At 46.1% G+C, this 26,913-nt stretch overlaps 1 protein-coding gene across 1 annotated transcript in view; it reads right to left on the minus strand.

Moving 5' to 3' along the window:
• ABTB2 (ankyrin repeat and BTB domain containing 2) overlaps positions 1–26,092 on the minus strand; it is a 197,375-nt gene extending 171,283 nt beyond the window's left edge. The window contains exon 1 of the mRNA XM_004369782.2: positions 24,811–26,092. Within this exon, the coding sequence (XP_004369839.1) occupies positions 24,811–25,693 (883 nt within the window). The 5' untranslated portion in view covers positions 25,694–26,092. The remainder of the gene's footprint in view (positions 1–24,810) is intronic.
• Between the last annotated feature and the right edge of the window lie 821 nt (positions 26,093–26,913).

A 26,913-nucleotide genomic window follows, 5' to 3' on the forward strand; every position in this document is an offset into this window, starting at 1 on the left:
ATCCCATAAAATGAGGGAGTGTGGGATTTCAAATGGATTGCTGGCAGGAAAGAGACAGCCGTGGCAAAACCAAAAAGATATTCCTTTCAGGTGTTGGAGAAACGTGGTGCATTGTCTCATTCCCCACCCCCACCCCCCAACACCTGGACTGAAGGAACTTTGGTTCTTTTTCATTTTGGAGGTTTTTAAAAAAATGCATGCAACAAGCCTAAGAAGTGCTTATCACAAAAACATACAAAAGGGTCACTTCAAATCACAAAGTATTGCTTAATGTGGAAAAAATTAAAGCTTGAGAATCAGGTCCATAAAACGTAAGGAGTCTTGGAAAAACAACCCCGTTTGACTATGCAGCGCTCGTTCAGGAAAATAGATAGACTGTTCTCTTACTTTCTTTCCTAACTGCAGCCTGTATACTAGCCGTGTGTATTTTGGACCCCTTCCCACCCTACCATGATTTCCTGTCTACGTCTGGGTCCCATGGTAACTGGAGAAATTTGGTGTGCCGGTCCCATTTGCCATGTGTGACTGGCCACATGAGGGATGCCAAGCGGTATCTTCTTCCATAACAAACATCTCTCTGGCTCTGCGTCAGGGTGACTCTCTTACTCAGACTCTTGCTAATAAAGTCTTCAGTTTAATCAGTTAATGGATCCCCCACCTCGTCTCTCACCCATTTCCAAGGGAAATGAAAAACTTGTGCAGAGTCAGAAGACCTGTGTATTCAATTGCTTGGGGCAGCGGGGTTACAGGTTTGTCAGAAAAAATCGACAGTCTTGCCGCTAGCAAATACGTCAAGCAGTTCAGTAAAAGCCAGACCTCACTTATGAGATGGACAGAAGTTATCCTGGAAAATGTGTTTCCCGGTGAGAGCCCCAAGGATACACCGGTGTGGCTCACATGTTTTAGATGTCTGAGGGCAACTTCTATTTATCTTTCAGATCTCTACCCAAATGATACTACCTCCAGGACCACGATAAACCCACACCCTGAATCTGGTTTAGGGGCCACGTTTTCCAAGTATAGCACATAACTGACTGTGTTACAATTACTTGTTTCAGTTCTTTCTCTCCAACTCGCAATTCCTGGAGGGCAGAGATTGTAACTTTTCACCTGGATGCTGATACACACTTGACATAAAGTAAGTGTGCTATAATTGTGTGTAAGATGGCTACCCATATGTGTGTGATGTGGTCTAGCCCTAGACCATATCACAAATTCAGGGAATTTGCCTTTATAACCGCTCTTTGTCTCTAGTGGAGTCCTGAGGTGGCATAGTGGTTAAGAACTACGGCTGCTAACCAAAAGGTCGGCAGTTCAAATCCACCAGCTGCTCCTTGGAAACCCTATGGGAAAGTTTTGCTCTGTATTACAGGGTTGGCATAGGGTCTCTATGAGTTGGAATTGATTCCACAGCAATGGGTTTTGGGTGTTTTTTTTTTTTTTTTTGTCTCTAGTATTTCCATGCTACCTAAAGACTGCTCAGTTCTACCTTCTTTTCTCCTTCATAAAGACCTACCTTCAGGAAAGAATATAATAAAAAGCATTCAGACTAAGAACAAATGGAATCATCATAAAGTATGACCCTCCCATAGTGGCCTCCACCACCTAGCTCAGGGTATTTGTGCCTTTTTTGTTTTTCCCTCATTCATAATAATTGTAGAATTTTAGGCAATCACAAGCGTAGATTTGTGTTGTTTTCTCAAGGAGGTGGTGGAAAAGATTGCTCCTGCTGCTGCTTCTGAAACCACGTGCTGGCCGACAAACCTGACGTCCAGGGACCCCCAGCCCGGAGCAGGGCCTGCCCAGCCTTCCACCCAGCAATGCCTCTGCTGATTTTGCTAACAGAGCAAACAGACCCTCTTTGACAGAGAGGCAAAGGCAGCAGAACTCTGCTTTCCTGCCCATTTCCTCTGCCTTGTTAAACAAGAAGAACTGATTTCAGTAAGAAGCCCTGAAAGCCATGGATGTAAGTGTGTTCAGGGAGTCACAGAAGTGTGTTCAGGGAGTCACAGGACATGGATGGGCTTGGAGGGCACAGGAAAACAAATGAATTACAGCTGGCACTTAGGGAAAAGGGTCTGGAAGTTAGCGATGTACTAATGCCTTTACATGTGTTGTTTGACTTGATTCTCCTCTCAACTCTATAACACAAGTACTACAGTTTGTCTTTTAAAAATAAAGACTGAGCTTAGACTTTCAAAAACAGGAAAAACTAATCGATGGTGACAAGACTCAGAATAGTAGTTACTTGGGGTGGGGGGCAGATACGGACTAAGAAAGACCATGAGGGTACCCTCTGAGGTGTGAAAGGTTTAGATCTTGATCTTGACCTGGGTAGATGACGCATGTGTATGTATGTCCATGTCAAAATTTATCAAGCCCTACATCTAACATTTTGCACTTTATGCACCTCAATTTAAAATAAAGGAAAAACAGATAACACCTCTACCCCAAATCACACAGTGAAGATCTCAAAATCAAATCCAGGTCTCCCTACTCCAAAACTTATGCTCTTGTCTCCTCTATTTTATCAAGTTCCGAGGAGAGGGGCAGGACATGAGGAACATCTATATCCAGAAGCCATGGACCTAGAAGCACATGACCCGGGGGTATCTCACATGTCCTCCATGCTTCCCCTTTCCATTAAGGGATAGAAACCACAGGTAAAGAAAAAACAAAGGCAAAGGGCATGACTCTTGGTGGTGGCAATGAAAGCAGAGAGGTCTAAGATCATACCAAGCCAAACACCATCAGATCCAACCTAAATGTTTCCTTCCCTTGGAAAAAAAAATCTCCTGGCTAGCATGAATGCTCCTAAAGTGACTAATGAAAGCCTTTATATCTGGCACAGCCAGGACAAAAACAACCTTGTCTTTGTTCAGCTATTTTAGAAACACACAGGAGCTTATGTCCAAGACCTGCACCTAGTGTTTTGTGCTCCCCACACGCAAGCCAGTGGGGTTGAGGCGGAAGGGCTCGGGTAGTTACTAAGTCTTGGTTCTCAGGGTATGTTCCACAGATGACAGGCAACCTCAAGGAGTCATATAGCGGCCTGTGGAGTGGTCCAGCAGCTCGCAAGCTAATAATAAAAACCTTAACCTATTGCCGTCAAGTCGATGGTGGATCTGAACAGCTCCAAGAAGTGGCTGGTGGATCTGAACTGCCGATGTTTTGGTTAGCAGCCTGAGCTCTTAACCACTGTGCCACCAGGGCTCCCATAATAATAAATAAAAAAAATCCATTGCCATCAAGTCAATTCTGACTCATAGTGACCCTATAGGACAGAGTAGAACTGCCATAGAGTTTCCAAGGAGTGCCTCGTATGTTCAAACTGCTGACCTTTTGGTTAGCAGCTGTAGCTCTTTACCAATAGCTACAACCTACTAAGAACGTGCTCATTTTTTAACTACAGGTGCACAGAATTGGATTTATCCTCATCTTTGGTCCATGATCATTTTCATTTAGTTATAATAATGCGAACTTACGTCCAAAACAAACGCTGGAGCCTGACAACAATCTCCAACTAAACCATATGGTCCTCCCTCCCCTAATTTATCCCCGCCTCTCCTACCCAACTTAACCAGTTGTGTTTACCATCCTCTCACTTTCCTTTTTATATACTATTTATTGTACATGAGTGGTGCAAACCATTGGCGCTCAACTACTAACTGAAATGTTGGTAGCTTGAATTCACCCAGTGGCGTTGCAGAAGAAAAACACGGTGATCTACTTCTGCAAGACGACAGCCATTGAAAACCCTACGGAGCACAGTTCTACTCTGAAACACATGGGCTCGCCATAAGTCAGGATAGACTCAACAGCAACGAGTTTGGTTTTAATGTAGCATATTTCTACGCAAATAATGAGCAACTTCTATGTTTTCTTATCAAACAGTCCCTCCTCCTACAAGGTATTTTTGTAAGCGCACTATGCTAATTTTTTTATAGCAATGTGTAGCAAAAAAATTGGCATAGTGGTGCTTACGAAAATACCCCGACGGGGTGGGTGGGGCGGTTAGCAAACGAACATAGAAGGCACACATTATTTGCATAAAAATACAGTACTCTTTAAGCATATTTTGTTTTTAAATTTATAAAAATTGCATCAGGCTGAATGAAATCTTTTAAGATTTAGTTTTTCACTTATTATATTGATAAGGTTCATCCAAGTAACAGTTTTCCTCTTATTCACTTATTGCCAGCTGAGTCCAGACACCTTGTAAGAAGCTTTGCTTACATTTTCTCATTGTATCTTTATAATAACTACAAGGTAGATACTACTATCATCCTTGTTTTACAGATTAAAAACAAAGCAACCAGGTTGAGGACCCGGCCAGCATCACACAAGAAAGAGTTTTTCAGTGTTAAACCCAGATTTGTCTCCAAAGCCCTTTATCTTTCCATTGTAATACTCAGGCTGTGCTTGGATATGGGTGAGCTCCCTCACCATACACAAGATGGGTCACCATAGATTCCTGCCCCCCCCACCAATTCATAAAATTGTAACCATAATCATCATCATAATGGCTAACTAAACACTACTAAACATTCATATGCCAGGCACTGTTTCAAGCATTTTAGAAGGTATAACTCATTTAATCCATTAAGGTACTTAACAACCATATGAGGTAGGTAGAATTATCCTCATTTTACAGACAAGTAAACTGACGCACAGAGATGTGAAGTAATTTGTCAAGGAAGGAGTGGATCCAGGATTTGAACCTGGGCAGTCCAGCCGCACACTCACACCCTCTCAGGACACAGACGAGGTCAACCATCTGAGCACACGTGACCTTGCTAAGGCAAAGGTTTCTTCAGAGGTTTGCACTGAGTATGCATCCTGGGTGCTGACTTCTGCACTCCTGGAACCTGATTTATTTATTGAGCACCTACTCTGAAGAAGACCCCAACTCTAGGTCTCTGTCCCAGGAGAAGGGTCACATGTAGGAGCTCAGTAGAAAAAGGAGGCAGGGGGGGTGGTGAAGAAGAGGAGCAGCAGGCTAAATACAGACAGCCTCAATGAAGAAGAACATGGCTGACTGGATGCTATGCCCTTGGCCCTCAGGCTGCTCTCCGGCCCATCTCAGCCAGGAGCCTCATTCTTCTGAGGAAAATGATAAGGCTCTGAAAACCAGGATTGGAAGGGACAAAGGACAGTGCCTTGAGGAGAAATGGCACAAAAGATCCTTCTGGAAAAATTCTGACATTCTACTTATAATATACTCCATATCTGAGAATTCTTATTTGACCCATTCCCAACAGCCTAGTGATTTCGATTAAAGCTCCAGCCAGCTTCCAACAATGAAGACATGGACTTTGAAGTCTGACAGCACCAACCTCAAATCCCAGCTCTGTCACCTGCTGTGTGTGTAACAAGTCATTTTAACAGTATCTAGGCCTCAGTTTCCTCACCTGTAAAATGGGGATAAATAATAGTACCTACCTCATAGGCTATAATTAGGATTGCATGAGATGATCCATGCAACTCATTAGAATCTTGCCCATCTCATAGTAGACTCTCAACAAATATAAGCCTGTATTCTTATTGCCGCCTAGCATGTGGTTGACAAGATTAAACAAGATGATGTTCAATAAACATTGGCTACTGCTACCTTACAAGTCTTCCCCATCTTAGTCACCCAACCACAGTCTTCATCCCACAGCCTAGGACATCATCCATCACTAGCATCTCTCTGCTTGACCTTTTCCAAGCTGTGCTCCTTCAAGGGGGCCTTTGCCTGATGCATACTCTTAGAGGAGTCTGTAAGTCAAAACTCAACTCCAAGTGAGCTGCCTGTTTATCAGAATCACCTGAGCAGCATTTATATATATATACACAGATATTCTGGCCTTACTTTTTTAGATTTTTACTCAATATATCTAAGGTGGGTCCCAGAATATGCATTGTTAAAGTGCCTCAAGATGGTTTAGTCACCAGCCAGGCCTGGCAGTGGCTGATTTAGGTGTTTCCTGCATTTTAGGAAGGAGGAGGAGATGTGTGTGCTTGTGTTGCAGGTCAACACACATGCACACTCCCATCTGGGTCCTTTTGAGGTTTGAGGGGCCACAGATAATGGAGGAGACCATAGCACAGAGAACTGACAAAGCAAGTATTTGTCAAGAAGAGTCAGAGTTACCTATTAACCAAGAAACATTTGTCACTGCCAAGGAAGTCACACAAAGGACAACGGTTTGGTCAGCCTGAAGGGCCAATAGCAGGTCCCAAGTTACACAAATGACAACACAATAATGCCATATTTTGGCCCCCTGTGCTTTCTTTCTTCTCTTAGCAGCTTCTCTTTGAGAGCACTACCTCCCTCAATAGAACCATCTGTAGAAGGGAAATAAGGATATTGCCATTTCTCAGTGGCATTTGGATTGTCCCAATTTAAACCCATTTCTTGTAACAATTGTGATGAAAATTACAGGACTCCCTACCAATAGTTTCAAGCTGTTTGGATTTCATTATGAGCAGCAGATTTAGCATATTCTGGATGCTGGCAAATGAGTGGCAATTGCATAAATACATGGGCACATCATACCACAAATTAATCCTATAGAAATAATTCAGCTCTGATTATACTGTTTGACTGGATGGTGCTTATTACACAGCCCAAACCAGCAGAAGGAAAGCAGGCTGGGGGCCACCATATGAGGGACTGAAATGACAACCACAGTGTCACGCATCTTACCCCATCATCCTCCAGAAGGAAGGAAGGAAAGAAGGAAGTACGACTGACCACATTGAGGCCCATGATATACACATTTAACTCAGATATTTTAAAAACTAACACTCTCTGGGTCACTTTTTTCTGGCCATACAGATAATATATCCCCAAGAAGAAAACACAAGCAACATGTGAGTGGAAGCCCACCCAATGCCATTGCCCAGAAGCAACAATAATGAGGATGGCTGTAGAAGCTCACACCTAGTGGTTAATTTGTACCAGGAAATAGACACAACCACCTTGCCTGGTAGGTTCTGGTACTATCCCCATTTTACTGATGGGAAAATTGAGGCACAGAAAGGTTAAATAATTAGCTGTATATGGCAGTCTGCTTCTGTGAAGATTACAAACTTGGAAACTCTATGGGGCAATTCTACTCTGTCCTAAAGGATCACTATGAGTCAGAATTGACTTGACAGCAACGAGTTTGGTGTAGTTTTTCTGGGCAAGTGAGTGAGTGGTGGGGGCAGGGTTTGAACCCACGCCCTAGGCTTGAGCAAACATCCTCTCAGCTCCCTCTCCCCCTCAGAGAGGTCTCTCTTGGTTCTACTTCTCTCAAGGACATTCGTTTCAAAACCACCCTCGCCAGGGTCCCAATCATGGTCCTTTTAGGCTCAATTCTCACAGCAAACTGAACCTCTTAGGCTAATCTTCAGCAGTCATAGACTCTGGTGATAGCTGTCCTGGTAGTAGGTCTCCAAGTGGGTACCGATAGGCTGGCTTCAGGCAAAATGCCTCTGGAAAGAGCTCAACTCCAATGGTGGAAGGAGCAGGCAGTGTGTTGAAGAGAGCTCAGAAGAGCTCCTAGTTCACATAACCAAACAAACAAACAAAAATCTTCTCACTTACAACAAGGAATCAATCAACAAGCCCAGGAGGAAAAATGAGCCTTGGAGAAGAACAGCAGAAATGACAGACCTAAAGGAGCAAGCCACGTCCAGTGGTATCAGTAGTAGGAGCAGTAGCGGTAATAGTAGCAATACCCATTACCGTTGAGTCAATTCCGACTCCTTGAGACCCAATAAGATAGAGCAGAACTGCCCCATAGGGTTTCCAAGGAGCGCCTGGTGGATTCGAACTGCCAACCTTTTGGTTAGCAGCTGAATTCTTAACTACTGTGTCACCAGGGTTTCCAATAGTAGCATCAGCTCTAATCTAAGTCTGTTTCCTCTTCTTCAAAATGGCAACAGTATCTACCTCAGGGGGTTATTGTGTGGATAAAATGAGAAAATGCACTTAAACTTTTAACATTTAAGATCTTGCTATATGTCAAGCATTATGCTAAGTATTTTATACACATTTTTTTCATTTTGTTTGTTGTTGTTGGGTGCCGGGAGTTCATTCAGACTCATAGAGAATGTGACAGAGTAGAACTGCCCCACCAGGGTCTGGGGACATCTAGGTCAACCGGTATAACAAAGTTTATTAAGAAAATGTTCTGCATCCCACTTTGGTGAGGGGCGTCTGAGGTCTTAAAAGTTAGTGAGTGGCCATCTAAGATGCATCAATTGGTCCCAACCCACCTGGAGTAAAGGAGAATGAAGAACACCAAAGTCACAAGGAAGTGTTAGCTCAAGAGACAGAAAGAGCCACATAAACCAGAGACTGTATCAGCCTGAGACCAGAAGAACTACATGGCGCCTGGCTATCACCAATGACTGCCCTGATAGGGAACACAAGAGAAAGTCCCTGATGGAACAGGAGAAAAGTGGGGTGCAGAACTCAAATTCTAGTAAACAGACCAGACTTAATGGTCTGACTGAGACTGGAGGAACCTCAGAAAGCATGGCCCCTGGACTCTCTGTCAACCCAGAACTAAAACCATTCCCGAGGACAACTCTTGAGACAAAGATTAGACTGGACTATGGGACATTAAATGATACTCGTGAAGAGTGTGCTTCTTAGCTCAAGTAGATACATGAGACGAAACAGGCAGCTCCTGTGCAGAGGTGAGATGAGAAGGCAGAGAGGGTCAGGAGCTGGTTGAATGCACACAGGAAATCAGGGGTGGAAAGGAGTGTGCTGTCATAGTATAGGGAGAGCAATTAGGATCACGTAACAATGTTTGTATAAATTTTTGTATGAGAGACTAACTTGAACTGTGAACTTTCACTTAAAGTACAACAATAAAATAAAATAAATAAATAAATTACATGACTAGGGGAAAAAAAAGAACTGCCCCATAGGGTTATCTTGGTTGTAATCTTTATGGGAGCAAATCGCCAGGTCTTTCTCTCCCAGAGCCACTGGGTGGGTTCAAACTGCCAACCTTTTGCTGTTTTGCTGCTGTTGTGTACCATCAAGTCAACTCCGATTCACAGTGACACTACAGGACAGAGCAAAACTGCCCCATAGGGTTTCCTAGGCTGTAATCTTTACGGAAGCAGGCTGCCACATCTTTCTCCCGCAGAGTGGTTGGTGTGTTTGAATCGCTGACCTTTCCGTTAGCAGCTGAGCACTTAACCATGGTGCCACGAAGAGCCCACAAAATCCCCTTGAGGTATTTTTAAATCACCATCTCACTGAAAAGGAAATCACCTCAGAGAAACTAAGTGACTTGCCCCAGGCCACGCAGCTTGGAAACAGTGGAGGTGGGATGCCCAGCACTCAGTGTATGTTTTTAACCATGTGATCACTCTGCCTCCTTACTTGGCTTCTAACACCTGCCATGAACAAAACACACATCCTATATGATAGTTCAGGAGTAGTTTTCTTAGGAGTGCAGCTGATGTTGGAGAAATGTCTCGATGAGAGACAACTCTGCAGCACCAGAGTGTTCACACAGAACAAGGTCATTGTCTCCACTTGCACTTTCCAACAGATCACGGCAGGCTGGAAGCATACAGCCCCTTGAAACCAGACTAAACATAAAATCTGACCTCATGTCAAGGGTCCAGAGGTTAGAGCCACAGGAATCGATGGCCTTAATCTTCACTTCCACAAATCTTGCTGTTTCTGCAAACAAAGGGCTTCAGACATGATGGGAAACCGTTAAAACGTGAAGGCCTCTGAAAATCCAGAAAGCTGGCTCCAAGTGACTGATCACTGGTGCATCCTGTAACGGCAGCCCTGCCCCATAGAACTGTCTGCCATGATGGGAGGGTTCCATATTGCACTGTCCAATATGGCAGCTACTATGCATGAGGTCCTTAGGTGGGGCAAACGGTTTACTTTGATCTAACCTAAAGCTTGGCAGTTCACATTCACCCAGTGGCACCACAGAAGAAAGGCTTGGCAATCTGTTTCTGTAAAGATTACAGCCAAAAAAAAAAACCTATGAAGTAGTTCTCCTCTGTACTCTGTAACATGTGGGGTTGCCATGAGTCAGAATTGACTAAAGGGCAATAGGTTTGTTTTGTTTGTTTGTCTAAACCATATGTGGCAATTGAGCACTTAGACTGTGGCAGGTGTGACTGAGGAATTTATTTTTTAATCTTATGTAATTTAATTTAAATTTATGCAGCCACATAAGGCTAGTGGCTATCATACTGAACACAGCAGCTCTCTGTGGCTCCCCTCACTCACAACGAGTATGTCAGATCTCCTGGACACCACAGGATGAAGGTCAGTAAGAAAACTGAGAGCTTCCCAGGGCAGGCTTTACTGTAAACAAATAAAATAAAACAAATTATTCTAGTTCCAGAGCAAACACCATCACTATGATCTTGGAACCTTTGCAGCTGGAAGAGAGAAACAGCCAATTCCAAAACAAATGTCCTCACCTCGTTTCCCTCCCCCACTTTTAAAAGAAAATATATATAAATGCATGGAGGGCTCCCAATTAAAAAATTTAGGAAAGGTTGCCACTTTTTCAGGTGACAGACTCCTTTGGCTTATGATGATATAAGGACTAAAATATGGTAGAAAGGAACAGCCAAAAGGGTAAATAAGAAGAGGCCCAGAACCCTCTGAGGTGTCATAAATCAAGAGGAAATAGACTCAAAGAGCTAACAGCTTCCAAACATTCTTCCTCTTGGACTATTTTAAGCAACCAACACGTACAATCTCTTGGAGGTTATTTCATTCACACTAACAGAAGAGAAGCGATGTGCTTAGCAGGATATATCTTTAAACATGGAGAGAAACAAACACCTACATCACAGGTCTCACGCCTGTCGGGTAGGCCACCCCACCAAGCAACATGACTATTTTAAGGCACCTAAATGGCTCAGTTGTTCAGAAGCAGTGAGGGATACTTTGGCCTTAGTTTAGTTCCTCTTGCCCTCTTGGACCAACCCATCCATTTCTCTGCTCAGGAAATCACTCTGTGTGCTTCATCCCCACCAGGCAGCTCCCAAGGAGAGAGAGAGGGAGGGAGGGAGGCAACAGGGGGAATGAGGGCTCTGGTGCCCAAAAGACCTTGGTTTGAATCCTGCTGTGCCATTTATTAGCTATGTCACTTGGACTTCTCTGAGCCTCAGTTTCCTCAGCTGTAAAATAGGAATAAGAAGAGTACATACCTCAGTGAATAATGGTAACGACTGCACAGGTCTGGTACTTTGTAAAGGCTCAACTCATGGTAGGAAGGTATGAGCTGGGGGATCAGAGCTGAGAATTCAGTGTCTTGGCTTTTCTGGCTGGAGAGGGTACGGCAGCATGGCTGGTAAGATAATCTGGAATAAGTCTGCCTAGGTTTGATGACAGTCTACCACTTATCAGTTGTGTGACCTTAAGGAAGTTACTTAACCTCTCTGTGCCTCAATTTCCTCCTCTTTAAAATGGAATTAATAGTACTCACCTCATTACAAAGATTAAGGAACATCATTGGGGTAAAGAACATTATTACAGGGTGCCACTGCCATTCTAGACCTACCTTTGCCCTTTCTATGCAAACCTAACAATTCAAGCTTAAAGAGCTACGGCTGCTAACCAAAAGGTCGACAGTTCGAATCCACCAGGCGCTCCTTGGAAACTCTATGGGGCAGTTCTACTTTGTCCTATAGCGTCGCTATGGGTTGAAATCGACTCGATGGCAATGGGTTTCTTGGGTGTTCTTTGGGGAGCCCTCCAGATGAGAAACGAGCCAAAGCAGCACAGCTGCAAAATGAAGGAAAGTTACCATGCTGGGTGGGGCAGAAATGATTGCTCCAGAACAAGAATTCTTTCACCACTAATAATAGCTAATGTCGGAGTGCTCACTGTGCACCAGACTCCCCAGAACTCTAACACCCACATCATCTGGGCCCCACTCCAGGCCATTTAAATCAGAATTTCTGGGAGTGAGGACTTGAGAGAGAAAGAAAGAGAGAGAGGCAGAGAGAGACATACACACACGTGTACACACACTTTGTTTTAAAAACTCTCCAGATGAATCCAGGGTTAAGAACCACTGAAATGGCCACCTCATGAGATAGGAGCTATGATTATCCCCATTTAACAGAAAAGGAAAGTTAAGGTTCAGAGACAGGAAGTAAATAGCTGACAGGCAGTGACAACTCTTTCAGACTCTATCCTAGAGAGCCATTCTGTGTTGCCAATTCCCCCCTGCAGACCAGAAGTCAAACCATCTAAAGGGCACTCAGACACTCCAAAAGCCTTTCCAAGAATATTCCAGGCCTTCTCAAACCACCCAAGTGGGTTCTCTTTCAGACTAAAGTTCTGACCCAGGCTCAAACTCCAGGAAAGCTGCCTGAAAATGGAGTCTTGCTTTCCCAGAATTGGAGGACACACACACAAAGTCACAGGGATTCACAAAACAACTGGACCTAATTAAACAGACCCCATGCTAATGACAGGAAACAACAGATTTGATGATCTTCATTAAAGGCTGCCGGCTGCCTGCAAAGAAGCCAGAGCAAAATTCAGGGACTCTTAAGGCCATCAACCAAAGAATTATAAGACTGATAATTAAATATCCATTGCCTGAAGCCCTAATCAAGCTGCTGGATGGGCCCACCCTCTGGAAGGGCAAAGAGGGCAATGTTTCAATCCATCATATAATTAAGGAAGTTGAAGACATCCTTTCCTCCCAGTCAAGGTGATCTGGAGGCCAACAGCCTATTTGACATCTCTATACATTAAGAGGAAACCCTTGTGGTGTAGTGGTTAACAGCTATGGCTGCTAACCAAAAGGTTGGCAGTTCAAATCCACCAAGCATCCCTTGGAAACCCTATGAGGCAGTTCTACTCTGTCCTGTAGGGTCACTGTGAGTCAGAATCAACTCGATGGCAATGGGTTTGGTTTTCTTTTTTGGTACACATTAAGTTGGAGATAAGCAACCAACATCACACTCAGATCTTTGGTCCAATTCTGCTTCCTCCATAGTCTTCCCCATTTCAGTCAATGGCCACTCCATTCTCTCAGTTGCTCAGACCATAAACTTAGTGTCATACTTGATGTCTCTCTCATATCTCACATCCAAGCTGTTGGCAAATCCTGTTGGCTCCAACTTCAAAATATATCCACAACCTCCTCCACTGTCACCCTAGCTCAAGCCACTATCTTCTCTCACCTGGATGACTGCAAAAGCCTTCTAACTGGTCACCTGCATCCATGCTTGACCTCCACAATCCATTTCCAACACAGTAGAGAGAATGATCCCATTAAAATGCAAATCAGATCCTGTCACTTCTGTGCTTAAGTTCTTCTAATGGCTACAGGTTTACTCAGAATAAAAAGCCAAGGTCCAGTTACACAAGGTCCTACCTGAAGAATGTCCTCTTCATCCCCTCCAATCCCATCTCCCACTACACTCCCCCATGCTTGCCACACCCCAACCACACTGGCCTCCTTGGCCAAGTTCCTTGGACCCACCAGGCACCTGCTGTTCCCTTGGCGTGGATCTCTCCTCTCCAGCCACACTGGTTTCATTTTGATTCCTCTAGCATGCCTTCTTCCTCATCTATCCACCCACCCCTCCGTCAGGTCTGATTCATTCATTTGTTCTATCTCCAAGACCTGGCATAGTGTCTAGCACTGAATAGTTGTTGAATGAACAAATGGATGTACCCCAAACTCAACTCTCAGTCTCTCTCCTCTGCTCCTAATCCGCAGACATTCCCATTGTCACCACCATCTGTTTCCTCATAGACCAACATGGCAGGAAACACGCCAGCCTCTCTTAAGATACTTTACAGGCATCCACGGGACAGTGGGAGGCCGTTCCAATGCCTTTCAGAGGCAGCTCTACCCCTGAGGCCCTCTCACCGGCCACTGAATAAGGTCTCAGCATAGTTCTGGCCTGCCCAGCTCGGCCTGGAAGGATTACATCCAGAGGAACAGCTGCAAGCAACTTGCTTCCAAATTGTGTCTCCAAGTAAAACCTGATTCATCCAGCCACTGAGATGAGTTACAAAAGCAGCTACCACCATCTCTGGTGTTCACAGAAGCAACTCTTTTTTGTCGTTATAGTCTACCTTCTCCAGAACATTTCACTGATGTTCAACTTGGGGATTTGTTGAGTGTATGGGCTGGTGGGGAAAAGGGATGACAAGCCACCCCACTTACCTAGCCTCTGATCCTGACTTTCCCAAGCCTGGCTCAAACACTGTAACTGTGAAATAAATTGGGAGTTTACACCCAGTACAACTCAAGAGTACCGGGCCCCGCGTCTCAGCCTTCAGAATTCCTGGCAGCCTGTCATCCTCAGTTACTCTCATTTTCCCTCCTCTTTGAAAAGCCAGCCCTGCCAACTGCAACAAACAACATTTAAAAATATCTTGCTGGATTATACAGCTCTGCCTTCTAAATTCCTCACAATGCCTGTCTCTGTCCTACATAGCATAAAGAAGGGTGTAGCTTATTTAAATTTTTTTTTCTCTAGTTGCTCCCCTGCTATAAATACCTGAGTCTGGGTAGGCGGGCTTTAAACACCCACTGAATGAAGTCACCTCGGAGCTGGATCTCACCATCACGCCGGCCTGCAAGGGCCTGGACACAGCTGTCGAGCGCTGAAGCGTTAGGTCGGCCAAAAGTATACAGAACTCATCCTTCTAAGGAAAGCGGGGAAGAGAAGCTCCAAGTACAGTAATCATAGCTAATCCAATACAAAAAGGACGGTGCCGAGTCCTCCTACCCAGCCAGCTCTTCAGAGAGTGTGTTCAGCTCCAACCTGGGCTATTTCTTTCCCAAGGACACTAACTGTGGGGCTTGACCTTAGGAAAATAATTTCACAGTGTCCATGTGGGGTCTGGAAACATTACCAGACAGGAGGGCCCTTGGAGAATCTAGGCCAACACCTTCACACCACAGATAAAGGAACAGAGAGCCAAGAAAATGGAATGATTCACTCCAGGTCACAGAGGGGCCAAACTCCAACTCAGAGTTCCTGGATCCAAATCCTTAGCTCTCTGCACTGGCTTGTTCTAGAAGCTTGTATACAAATACTTGCTTGGTGTGTGAGCTTTGGCTTGTGTTAACAGCTCTCCCCACAGCAAATATTGATTTTCTTACTTTAAAAGGTACAGGCTGAAAAAAAGTTTTCAACAGAAGGCTTGGCCTCAATTTTAGGGATGACTTTCATGTGATGAGAGGCCTGTTTCACACTCTTTGAGGTCCAATTTAATCTCTCCCCTCCCCTAACCTTGTATCTCCAGTACTTCCAAGTTCACTGTTCAGTGTTTGCATCACGGGACCTGACCTTCCTCAGCTCATCTTTTGAAAACAACGGGTCCCAAGAAAACAGTGGGTAGTAGGGCTAAGCATGATCTTTTTATATTGGAATTAATGACAAATAACTATATATGTATTTTTCCAATATATTCAGGAGATATATATTTTTTCATGCGACAAGAAAACTCCCTCATAATACTGGAGTCAGGAAAAATACTAACACATCTGAATTATTAGCTAGGCCTTTGATGAGCTATCACATTATTACTATTGCCAGGTAAATGCAGCTGGACCCTAAAGAGTACACTCCAAATGATAACGAGCTATAAGGTGGTGCTTTTATATCAAACATTTATCACAGTTGACGCTTTTATTATCAGTGCTCTGGAAACAACTTAACCAAGAATTAGAAAGTAACTAAATATCTCTGAGAATTGAGCTGCTGTTTCCCCCTAAAAAAACAACAAAACAAACTCTAAAGTGGAAATTGAATATATATCTTATTCAATGCATTCAATATATCAGACTTATCACCAAAGAAAGTTCTGGGGCCTTCTGATCTCAACCTGTTTCATGCTGCTGTCTACTTCCATGTTTGAAAATCCTGCTTTGGCAAAAGTAAACCCAATGTCCTCATTTAACAAGTTTGCCAGCCTGACCTTCATTCAGTGCTGGGATTGTTTTGGCCTGAAATGCTATGTCCAGGGCCACAAAAAACATTGAGTCAGAAGTCATACTCAGTGGGAGAAGCAAGATTGATCGAAGACTTGTCCTTCATCCCCTCTCAACTAGATTTGCTGGGTTAAGATCTTCTTGTATTACTTTTATTGCTAGGACAATAAAACACAGGATACGGGATGAGTGCATTTTTGGGGTCAAGCTTTAAATACACCAGGGGGATAATGGGAGGCCTGGGCTGTGGTTAAAGCAGAGCTGAGGTGTAGGCATACTTGTCTTCTGAATTACAAAAATAAGTTTTGGAAAACTCTCAACTTTGGCAGGCTTCTTAACATCTGGATAAAAGATGTGGGAACAGTTTTCCTTTTTACTGTGTTATCTCCCTCTCCTCCTCCTCGTTATCTATCTGAACCCTCCAGCCAAACAGGGTTACTTGTTCTTCTCCAACACACACTTTTGCTTCCAGGTTGTTACTCACACTGTCCCCTCTGGAAGCCCCCATGCTCTCTGCACCACCTCCCCCTTTCTGAATCACATCTCTGTCTTCCCAAATTCCCCCTGGCTCACATGGCACCCCTTCCACAATAAAGCCCTGACTCCCTTGCACCCTCCCCAGCCAGAACTCGCCTCTCCCTTCTGTGCTCTCAAACCAGCAAAAGCTTCATGGTCCTCATCTATGAAATGGAAATCATATCCACCTTAGAGAGGGGCTGGAAGGATTATATGAAGTAGCTCATGGAAAGCACCCACGGTGGGCACAGCCACATAAGTGGCGGTTTTCAGCATTATCTCCGTTATTTGAATGTAGCAACCATACATTTCTTCATAAGTATCTCCAGCTACATGCTTTGCTTTCCCTACTACATTCTAAACTCCTTGACAGTTGAGATCAATTCTTGCCCTCCCCAAATCTGTCTCTGTTGCTTTGTACGAAGCTGGCGCACGGTAAGTCACTGATTAATGAGGCCAGCGTGGCATGTCTCAGGCTTGCTTGCACTGTTTCTTAAGCATCTCCTCCCAAACCGGTGTGCGGTTCCAAATATACAGCCAAAATTCCAAAACCATTTAGGCCTTTTTTAAAACAAGCAAGAACACCACAAAATGTATTTATATGACAGGTCAGCAAAACACAAAACACCTGCCATCCCTGTGGCTCAGGACTTGTCGGCTGCAACAAGCCAGGTCCAATATCCACAGCACAATTACTCCCTGGGGCCTAGAGCTTTTTGAATCCATACTGTCGGTGTCATCTTGGCAGTGGTGGATGTGAGCTTGGAAGGCAGAGGGGGCTGATCTCACCACCCACTCCCAGCCCACTTCATTTTAGGGGCCATCGAGCCATAACTGAGCAGAAGGCAAGGATGCTTTCTTCAGACATCTTAACTTCTCCCTACCTCCACACATGAACTGTTAGTCACCAAGGAAAGCTTTGTGACTAATAGTCATCACCCTGAGATTCAGGTCACAATCCTCCCCTGCACTAGACTCCCACTTTGGCAAAAGTGAACATAACTGGAATATCCAGCCCAAGTTTGCAAAATTTATAGTGATACCTGGAACTATTTTATGTGCCAGATTGCACGTTGCAAAACCAAACCAGCTGCCATTGAATCAGTTCCGACTCATGGCTACCCCTTGTGTGTCAGAGCACAACTGTACTCCAGAGGGTTTTCAATGGCTGGTTTTTTTGGAAGTAGATCACCAGGCCTTTCTTCCAAGGCACCTCTGGGTAGACTCGAACCTCCAACCTTTCAGTTATCAGCCAAGTGCATTAACCATTTGTACTACCCAGAGACTGTACATATTGCAAAGTCCCTTATTAACCCTCACAACAATCCTATGAACTGAGTACTATTTTCAGTAGTATTTTATACAGCAGTGTTTCTCAACCAGAGGTGATTTTGCCCCTCAGGGGACATCTGGCAGCATGTGGAGACATTTTTGATTGTCACAACTGGGGAGCAGAGATGCTACTGGCACCTAGCGGGTAGAGGCCAGGGATGCTGCTAAACATCCTTCAATGCACAGGACAGCCTCCAAAACAAAGAACTATCCAGTATAAAATATCAATAGTGCTGGAGTTGGGGAACCTAATTTGCTGTGTAAACTTTCACCAAAAACACAATAAAATATTATGTAAAAAAAAAAACAGTGCCGGGGTTGAAAAACCCTGTGTCGAGGAAGAAACTCATACAACTCGAGAGGAGGCTGCCAGGATTTACACCCAGGCAGCCCCACCCATTGCTGCCCTCTTAAACACCACACATCCCCTGAACACCGAGCATGCGCTAGTACAAATATACCAGTATACTGCCCCCTGTGTAAGAACCAAGCCCTGGTGGCAGTGGTTAGGCGCTTGACTACTAACTAAAAGACCAGCAGTTCAAATCCACCAGCCACTCTGAGGGAGAAACATGTAGCAGTCAGCTTCTGTAAAGATTACAGCCTTGGAAACCCTCTGGAGCAGTTCTACCCTGTCCTATAGGGCCACCATGAGTCAGAATTGACTCCATGGAAACGAGGACTTAAGAGATTTTAAATAACTTGCTTGACGATATGGGTCAGTAAGAAGCAAAGCAAACGGACCCAATTAAGAAAATTTTTTTGGTGCATTTAAGCATTTGATTTCATTCTCTTCCTGTGCTCCTCACAACAAGGTGGACACTGTAGTGGACTCGAGGGAATAAAAGCTCCCTTGGAAAAGGTGCTTTGGCCAACCCGAGAGCAAGTGAGCTGAGTCCCCAGACCCCAGTGCCCTAAACCCAGGATTCCTTGCAATTCTTTCCCTCTATTGCGTGTCCACCTTCCCTGAGCTATGGTAACTCACCCGTCGTCGTGAGAAGAGTATTGCAATGGCGCCTGCAGCTTTTCCATTCCGCTGAGCTTACTGATCGGTCAGCAGCTGACACTTGTGACGGCCCTCCCTGGGCAGCTCCCTGCCCCCTCAGGAGCAGCAAGAAAGGCTCCCTCAAATTGGTGGCACCTGCAGGCGCACTCCCTGAGCCGGGAGAGGCAGCAAGCAGCATTTAAACGGGGTAGCACGGCATCTTTTAGAGGCAGATACACACCGAGGCTCAATGCCTACTCCTTCACTGTGGTTGTGAAGATTCACTGGCCTAATGTCCCTGGGTTGCGCAAACAGTTAAGTGCTCGACTACTAGCCAAAAGGTTGGCGTTCAACCCCACGCACAGGTGCCTTGGAAGACGGGCCTGGCGATCTGCTTCCGAAAGGTCACAACCTTGAAAACTTTATGGAGCAATTCTACTCTGTACACACGGGCCTCCACGAGTCAGAATCGACTTGAGGCAACAAACCACCACCACAACAATGCACGTAAAGTGCCTGGACACAGGAGGCCATTAACAAACACGCTCTAAAAGAAATATTGCTGTTGCTATGAGTTTGACCCTAAATGCCATTCTGAAGAGGGTCACATACTGACCTGTTCTTCACTACCCTTGATTCTGTGATCCAACGCCTGGGGCTTGAGCAATGTGGGGCATGGTCCTGGCCAGGCTGTTACCAAGCTGTGAATTCTGGGCTCTCGTAGACCCCTCAGTGAAAGCTCACAGAGGAGAAAATTTTAAGGTGCTGTACAAAGACAGGCCTATTATTACAGCTGCAAAAGTGTGGAAACAGGCCAGAGCATCCATCTACCCACAGTGCTGTCTGGCCAAGGACAAATACTGATGGTGAAGAGGGATACGGACACGCCTGAGGATTAGAGGCAAGGTGTCTCTGGCTTGTTTCAGAACTTTTTGTTGTCGTTAGTTGTCACTGAGTCAACGCTGACTGACTCATGGTTTCATGTTGTTTGCGCATCCCAGGAACATCTCAGCAGTTGATTACCTGCATTCAGTTCTCAGACTGGAGGTGGGTGGGGTGGGACATAGATGCAACCTCTTTTGAACAACAGTCACCAACAGAAATTGTTCTCTGGCAACTAGGGGATATTGCTATTCCTAAGCGATTTGATTGCCAGTGTCAATCCCCCTATTGATTTATTTGTTGCCTATTAGACTTATGGAGCCCTGGTGGCGCAGTGGTTAAGAGCTTAGGTGCTAACCAAAAGGTCGGCAGTTCCACCAGCCACTCCTTGGAAACCCTGTGGGGCAGTTCTACTCTGTCCTATAGGGTTGCTATGAGTCAGAATTGACTTGATGGCAACGGGTTTGGGTTTTTGTTTTTGTTTTTTTTTTTTTGGTTTATTAGACTTCTGCTATGCAACCCTTCCATTTTGGGCACCAGATCAAGGCTACTCCACACACTGAAGGCATCCACCTAACCTGATAGGCTTCCCAATTCACATCCTACTCATCACAGCCAGCCTGTGAACTCTGCTAGAAAGCAGGATATCAAGGTGGAATGATGTCACTATGGTGTGGGCACCCGCAAAACGCTGCCTCTGTTCATAAAAAAAACTTGAAATCCTCTGCCTTGGGAGAAGTGGGGGAAGGTTCTTTCGAGGTGTCAAGAGAGTTCAAATGCAAATTCTAGAATTAAACATTTTATGTGGTAGGATCGGATCGTTCTCTCTCCCTCTCCCTGCAAACATTTATCAAGCACCTGTTATGTGCTAGACACTGGGAGGCGTAGGGGATACAGTGATGCCTATGAGCACAGTCTGATGAGCTCAGCTCTGGGTGCTGGGAAACATCGAGGAGGGTTGGTTCTTCCAGACAAGGAGTTGGGGAGTCAGGTAAAGCTTTCTGGAGGAAATGGAACAACAACTGCCCTTGTTCCTCTAGTTCACGCTGGAGTTACATTGCTCAGACAGGAAAGAGAAAAATAAGTTTTCATTTCCAAAGATTTTGCTTTGTTTCAGTTTTACTAGCTCCTTGGCTTCAGTTAAATGGTCAAAGAGACGAGTAAGCAGCCCACCTCCCTCAGACTACCCAGGTGTGGAAATGAATTAAACAGCAAATAGCAGCTCAATTAACCCTTGCTCCTTGGGTTGATTATCTCAGTGGAAATCCATTCCACAATCTCGTCACTAAATGAATCCCCCAACCAGAAGAAGCATTCTCTAGATGCAGCCCTTTTATTGCTCAACTGCAAATGAGGCGTTAAGACTTAACCCAACTGGTAAATAGCTGAATAATTCAGAAAAGTTCGCAGTCACTATTATTTGTCTAAAGGCCCTTAGATAGTAGTAATATTGATATTATTGGCTATTACTAATAAAACTTCAGAGCGGCCTTCCCTGTCATTTAAATGAGCCCCAGTCACACGATCCCTTTCTTTTTAATCACACAGCTTAAACTCTTTTTTGTTTACCTTTTGTCTCCTCCACCGGATTGTAAGCTTCATGAGAAGAGGACCTTCCCCTGGTAGTTCACCATTTAATCCACGGCACTTTTACCAGTGGTGGGCACACAGTCAGTGCTCAATAAATATTTGTTGAGTGAACTGCTACTATTTATTGGGCACTTACTATGTGCTAAGATCTTTAAATCTATATCACTTAATCCTCACAACAGCCTTATGAGATAGGTCCTATTATTATCCTCCATTTTACAGATGACAAAACAGAGGCTTAGCATGATTGAAAAATCTGCCCTAGGCCACTCACATAAATGGTAGATGAGAGCTTCAAACCCTGCATGGTGACTCCAAAGTTTGTACTCTTTACCACTATGATAGAGCAATGCTTATGTGCATCCTGGATACTCCTTTGGAGTGAGAATATTCTCACCAGTATCTGTCATTTACTCTAGAGTCCAGGAGTTGAGGATTTTCTCAGGCACCATGGACACTCATGAAAGCTTAGTAAGAAAAATGGCCAAGGAGAAACTAGGAAGTGACACTCAGTATGGAACTCACATACCAGGAGAAGGAGGAGGAAGTCTATTTTCTGCCAGCTCCCTGTTTGTAAATATTACTCTACCACTAAAGTGGTTTCTCTACCTCCCCATTAGGAAGCCACAGAGATATCAACATTTAATGACATTGCCCTGGGAGCAGGGACATCAATACCAAATGAGCAAGCAACAGATAACTTCTGCTGCTCTAGGAAGCTGAGGTCATGTTTTATAAACACTAAAGAACTTTTATCATCCATCTTGGGCTGAGCAAAACCATATTTATCCAGCATTCTGAGTAATGGAAAGGATGGATTAGGGCCTTTAAATTTCTCATTGGAAGACATTATAAGTTTAAGAGCCCTATATGGCTGAGTCAAATGCCTGTATAACTAGCAGGCAAAACAACAACAATACGTAATCTAAAGGCAAGACCGGCAGGACAAGAATACTAACCAGCACTCCCTCTCCCATGTGTAGCCACTCTCTACTTGGTCTTCAGCTGTGTAAACTGTAACCTTGCTGGCCTTAGGGTAATTTTAATATAACAAAGGTTTGGATTTTTGCATTTCTTTCCTAAGCAGTTTATGCTTCCCTCTGAAGCCAGCTTTCAGGCCTAAGTAATTCATTGCTCCTCTCCACGCATTCATTTCACTTTGTCTAAAGAGACTTAATAAATCAGCCTAGCTATTGTTTAGTGAGGCCACGCTCAGCTTTTCATGTATAAAAAATGAGCATGTTACTAAGTAGAAGTGAGTGGCTACCTCGCCTGCGAGTTCCCTGGAGACCAGAACGTACAAAGGGAGACACCTCCTGAGCATCCCAGGAGCTTTGCTGTCTGTCACACAGGGAGTCCAGCCATCCCAACTACCACAGCTTAGGAAGGATTGTTTTGGGTGGGGGTGGGGAAGAGGTCAAATAACGGGGTCGAAAGCCAATCCTGTAAAGAAAATCCCAAGAAGTGATGACCCCAGATAAGAAATGGCCCTATGGGGTAGGCCCTTTAGCGGAAGACACTTGTCTTCTAGCAATTTCTGGTCATCACTCTGTGTTTTCTGGGTACTTGGAGAGGCAGCTGCTCTTACTAGTCTCAGGTTGCTGTTAGAAAAATTGGAGACAAGCGCCTCTGCCTGCTGGGTACCAGCTCTGTATGGAAGGCATTGTTTTGTTCGTTTTTATCTTTCACCTTTACTCTAGTTTGCTTTATATGGTCAGCGCCTCCGTCTTTTCTCTTAGGAATCTTTGCTTCTTACAAGGTCAGCCTGGGTCTTCCCTCAACCAAAAGTACAGAACCCTTCCCCTGGGCTATGACAACTGAATGGAAATCCCCTTGCCCTCCACTTCCTCTCCCGGAGCTGGTGTTCCCGGTGTTGATGTCACAGACCGGGCAGGTGAAGCATAATTATCAGCTATGATATCACCAACTGAAGTTCCAGACTGACATCAACCCTGAGCTAAGAAGAAAACAAAAAAAGCAATTGCTCTTCCGTTCCAAGCATCTCCTTTGGCAGTGCCAGAATTGAAGACAAAACCAATGAAAATTAAAGTAAGCCATATTTATTTAGAGTGTCTTCAAAATGGGCCCTGACATATCAACTGTTCTACTTGGAAATTGAACTAATAAAAACAAAGTTGTTTCTTTTCCTCTAGTGGCTAAAAGCTTGGACTCTGGAGCCTGCCTGGGTTCAAATCCTGGATTTGCAAACGTACTACCTGTGTAATTTTGGGCAAATTACATAACCACCAGGTTCCTTGGCTTCCGCATCTACATCAACGGGATAATAACTATTAAGTATCTACCAGTACGGTTATTATGATTTCTTGAGTTAACATATAAAGTCCTGAGAACAGTAACTGACACACTGCTAAGTGTTATTTAAATTTTAGCCATTATGATTATGTTAAACCACATTTGAATTTGGTCCCCTTTATTGGTCCCCAATATCTACCTGGCCTTCTTCCACTGCTTATTTGTCCCTGAAAGCTGCCCCCAAATGGCCATCCAATCAGATTTCAAGAATGTCTGACGAAGGTACTGTTCTAAATAATTCATGGTTTGCCAACTCCTGAAACTGGAGTCTAGAAGGCAGTTTGCTGTTGAGCACATCACACCCTAATCTTACCAGGGAGATGGTAAAGCGTTCTTTCCATCCTCTGCACTGAAGCCATGCCATCCTTCAGAAAAGTGAAACTACCCAATGGCTCCTTTCCCAGACTTGGCACCATGCAGTTGCCCACCCCCTCCCCCCTCTTCTCCGTAATGTGGTTTACTGGGTCATCTTTCCCTTCAGGAAAGCCCATACAGTTGTGCGTTTAATTCAACACAAGGTTTTAATCAATTGCTCACTTGGGGACAGCTTGGAAAATCAGTCCCTGGGAGCCAGCATGTGGTTCCCTTTCCGAAAGGGGAATTCAGGAGTCACCAGTTTCCATCACCCTGGACACACTGGGTTTAAGAACTCACCCACCACCCTTCCACTTTCCAGGAAAGAGCCTAACTCCGAATACCCTATCCTTCAACCCAACAAAGCCCAAGGCAGCAGCACCAGGTCCTGGGCTTCCTGCTCCCCTCCTCCTCGCACCCTACTCATCCAAGACTCAGCTCTTGGAGTTTGGAATCTTTGGCTACCGCTATTGGGCTGGAGAGGACCCAGGGGGCAGAACCACAGACAATCAGCCCAGCCTTTGGGGAAAGACGCCAACTACAGACCCAATCAGGCAGGCAAGAACGGCGGGGCAGGAAGCGTCACTTCATGAGAGGTTCAGGAACGGCTTGGTCAAGAGGCTCAATCTAAATCAGTGAACAGTCCCCAGATAGTGACAGTGTCAAGCAAAATAGGTTGGAGAAAGTCAACCATGACTTTATCCTCCAAAAAGTTAGTCGCCAGAAGAACCATCTCTGGAAAGATCTATTTAATGTACTCCTCCACCTTTAGATCAAACGCTTTCTGCCAGAGTTCGGCATACTCACCAGTTTTGGCCCAGGAAATTCACCCCCAGGTAGCCCACGGCGGGATTTCCCTCCCGACCCGTGGGAGGCCTGCGTGCTTACCGTTGGCGTTCTTGCCACAGATGAGATGCTCGTAGGGCTGCAGGACGCCCCAGAGTTCGGCGTCGTTGTTGATGACCATCTCCAGGGCCTCGGCGGACACCTCTCCGCTTCCAGCCCCTCCGCCGTCAGGGCTCTGGCTGGCCAGCACCCTGGCCCGGATCTCCTCCACCAGGTTCTCCATGCAGGCGGTGAGCGAGATGGCTGCGTACTCGTGGATGCGCACCGAGATGCGAGTGTCCACCATCCAGCGGAAGAAGCGGCCCACGGAGAAGGTGAGGCCGCAGCGCGCCGACTTGCCTCGGCGCAGCCCGTCCCCGGCGCTCATGCTGTACAGGGACAGCGCCTTGACCGCGGCCAGTGCGCAGCTCTCGGCCAGCGCCCAGCTGTGCACCAGGCGCACGGCGCTCTGCACCTCGAAGCGGGTGCACTTGGCGTGCAGCACGCTTAGGCGCTGCGCTTCGCGGGCCACGCGGATCAGCGCCCTGCGGAGCAACCCAGCCAAGCGCCGCACCGCCTCGCCAGAGAACGCAGGCAGCCGCCGGCCTCCGACTCCTTTGCGGAGGACGCGGGCCACGTCCCCCTCGGTCCAAGGGAACTCCTCCAGCTCGGGGAGTCGCGGGCAGCGCGAGAAGAGGTCGGCCACCTCGGGGTCCTCGGGCAGCACCGTGTTCACTGTGTCCCAGCTGTTGTGGCGGCTGTTCATGGAGCCAGAGTAGCACCACCAGGCCGCCCCGCGGTGCTGCTGCGCCGAAGAGTTGAGCGCCTGCGAGTTGGACTTGGAGGACGAGAGGCTGAGCGAGCGGCACGAGTCCCCCGCCCCATAGCCGGAGTCCAAGGTCAAGTCCTCCAGCGTCTTCAAAGTGGAGCTGTACGTCCCGGCCATGGGGAGCCTGCCGGCGGCCTCGCCGAACAAGTGGCGCTCACAACTCCATGCTCCCTTCCCGAAGTGGGCAGAAACAAGCTCTAGGCGCTCCGGAGTGCCCTTCTCCCTCTCGGCGCCGCGGGGCTCGGGGGCCGCATCGCCCGCGCGCCTGCGGGAAGGTGGGCGAGATCGCGGTGAGCGGGAGCTCCAAGCGCCCGGCGTCCTGACGCGGAGCTGTCACTGAAACGGTCCCCGCAGCTCCTCTTCGGCACTCTGTCTTGTACACCTCAACTTCCCGAGAGCAGAGCGTCTATCCTCAGAGAAGGAATCCCGAGAGAACACGGCGGCGGCGGCAGGAGGAATTGGAGAAGGCGGCGGCGCCGGGCGCAGTGGTGAGTCCGAGACCAGGCGACCAGAAAGCGCTCGGCAAACTTCTGCGCGGAGCGGGTGGTAGACACAGCTGGTAACCCAGCTGCCGCGGCATGCAAATTGCCCCACGCAGCTCACCAATCATCGGCCGCGACGGGCAGGGGCTGCACCAATGATCCCTTAGGTGGGCGGTCACTATGCAGATTTCACTCAGACGGCGGTGAAACCCCGCGGCGGCGGAGGCGGGGCTGGAGGCCGAGGGTCGGATAAAGCGGAGTAGAGGGTGGAGGAGGGAGAAGCGAGAGAGAGCTGGGAGGTGTGGAGTAGAAACCCGGAAAGGAGGGGTCGAAACATTAGGCGAGGGCGCTGATGGTATAACGAAATTTTTAAAGAAAAAGCCACTGCACTGGCCCCTTCTCGCCACCCCCTTTGAAGCCCTCTGGCAAGCTCCTATAAGAATTTCTTAACCTCATACACCTACAGCCTCCAGGAGGCCTGCAGTCTCCCCCTCCCTCTTTTGAAATCAACACGCCATTTTCTGAGTATTATTCTGGGAAGAGGGCCCATAACTTTTATCAGATTCTCAAAAGGATCTCTGAGTTCTCTTGTGCTTAAATGTCTTCGATTTTAGATTCGGTGAGTCCATGTGACAGAGTACAAGTGCCCCATAGGGTTTTCTAGGCGGTAATCTCTGTGGGAGCAGATCGCCAGGTCTTTCTCCCTCGGAGCACGCTGGGTGGGTTCCAGCTGCCAACCTTTCAGCCGAGCTCTTAACCTTTCTGCCATCATGACTCCTTGAGTTCTTTGTTACCTCTGTGTAATACCAATTGCTGTCAGGTGGATCCTTTTTGAACCTTGTATGAGGGGTGTGT

This window comes from Trichechus manatus, unplaced genomic scaffold (genome assembly GCF_000243295.1).
Source record: "Trichechus manatus latirostris isolate Lorelei unplaced genomic scaffold, TriManLat1.0 scaffold00006, whole genome shotgun sequence".
Classification (NCBI taxonomy): Eukaryota; Metazoa; Chordata; class Mammalia; order Sirenia; family Trichechidae; genus Trichechus; species Trichechus manatus.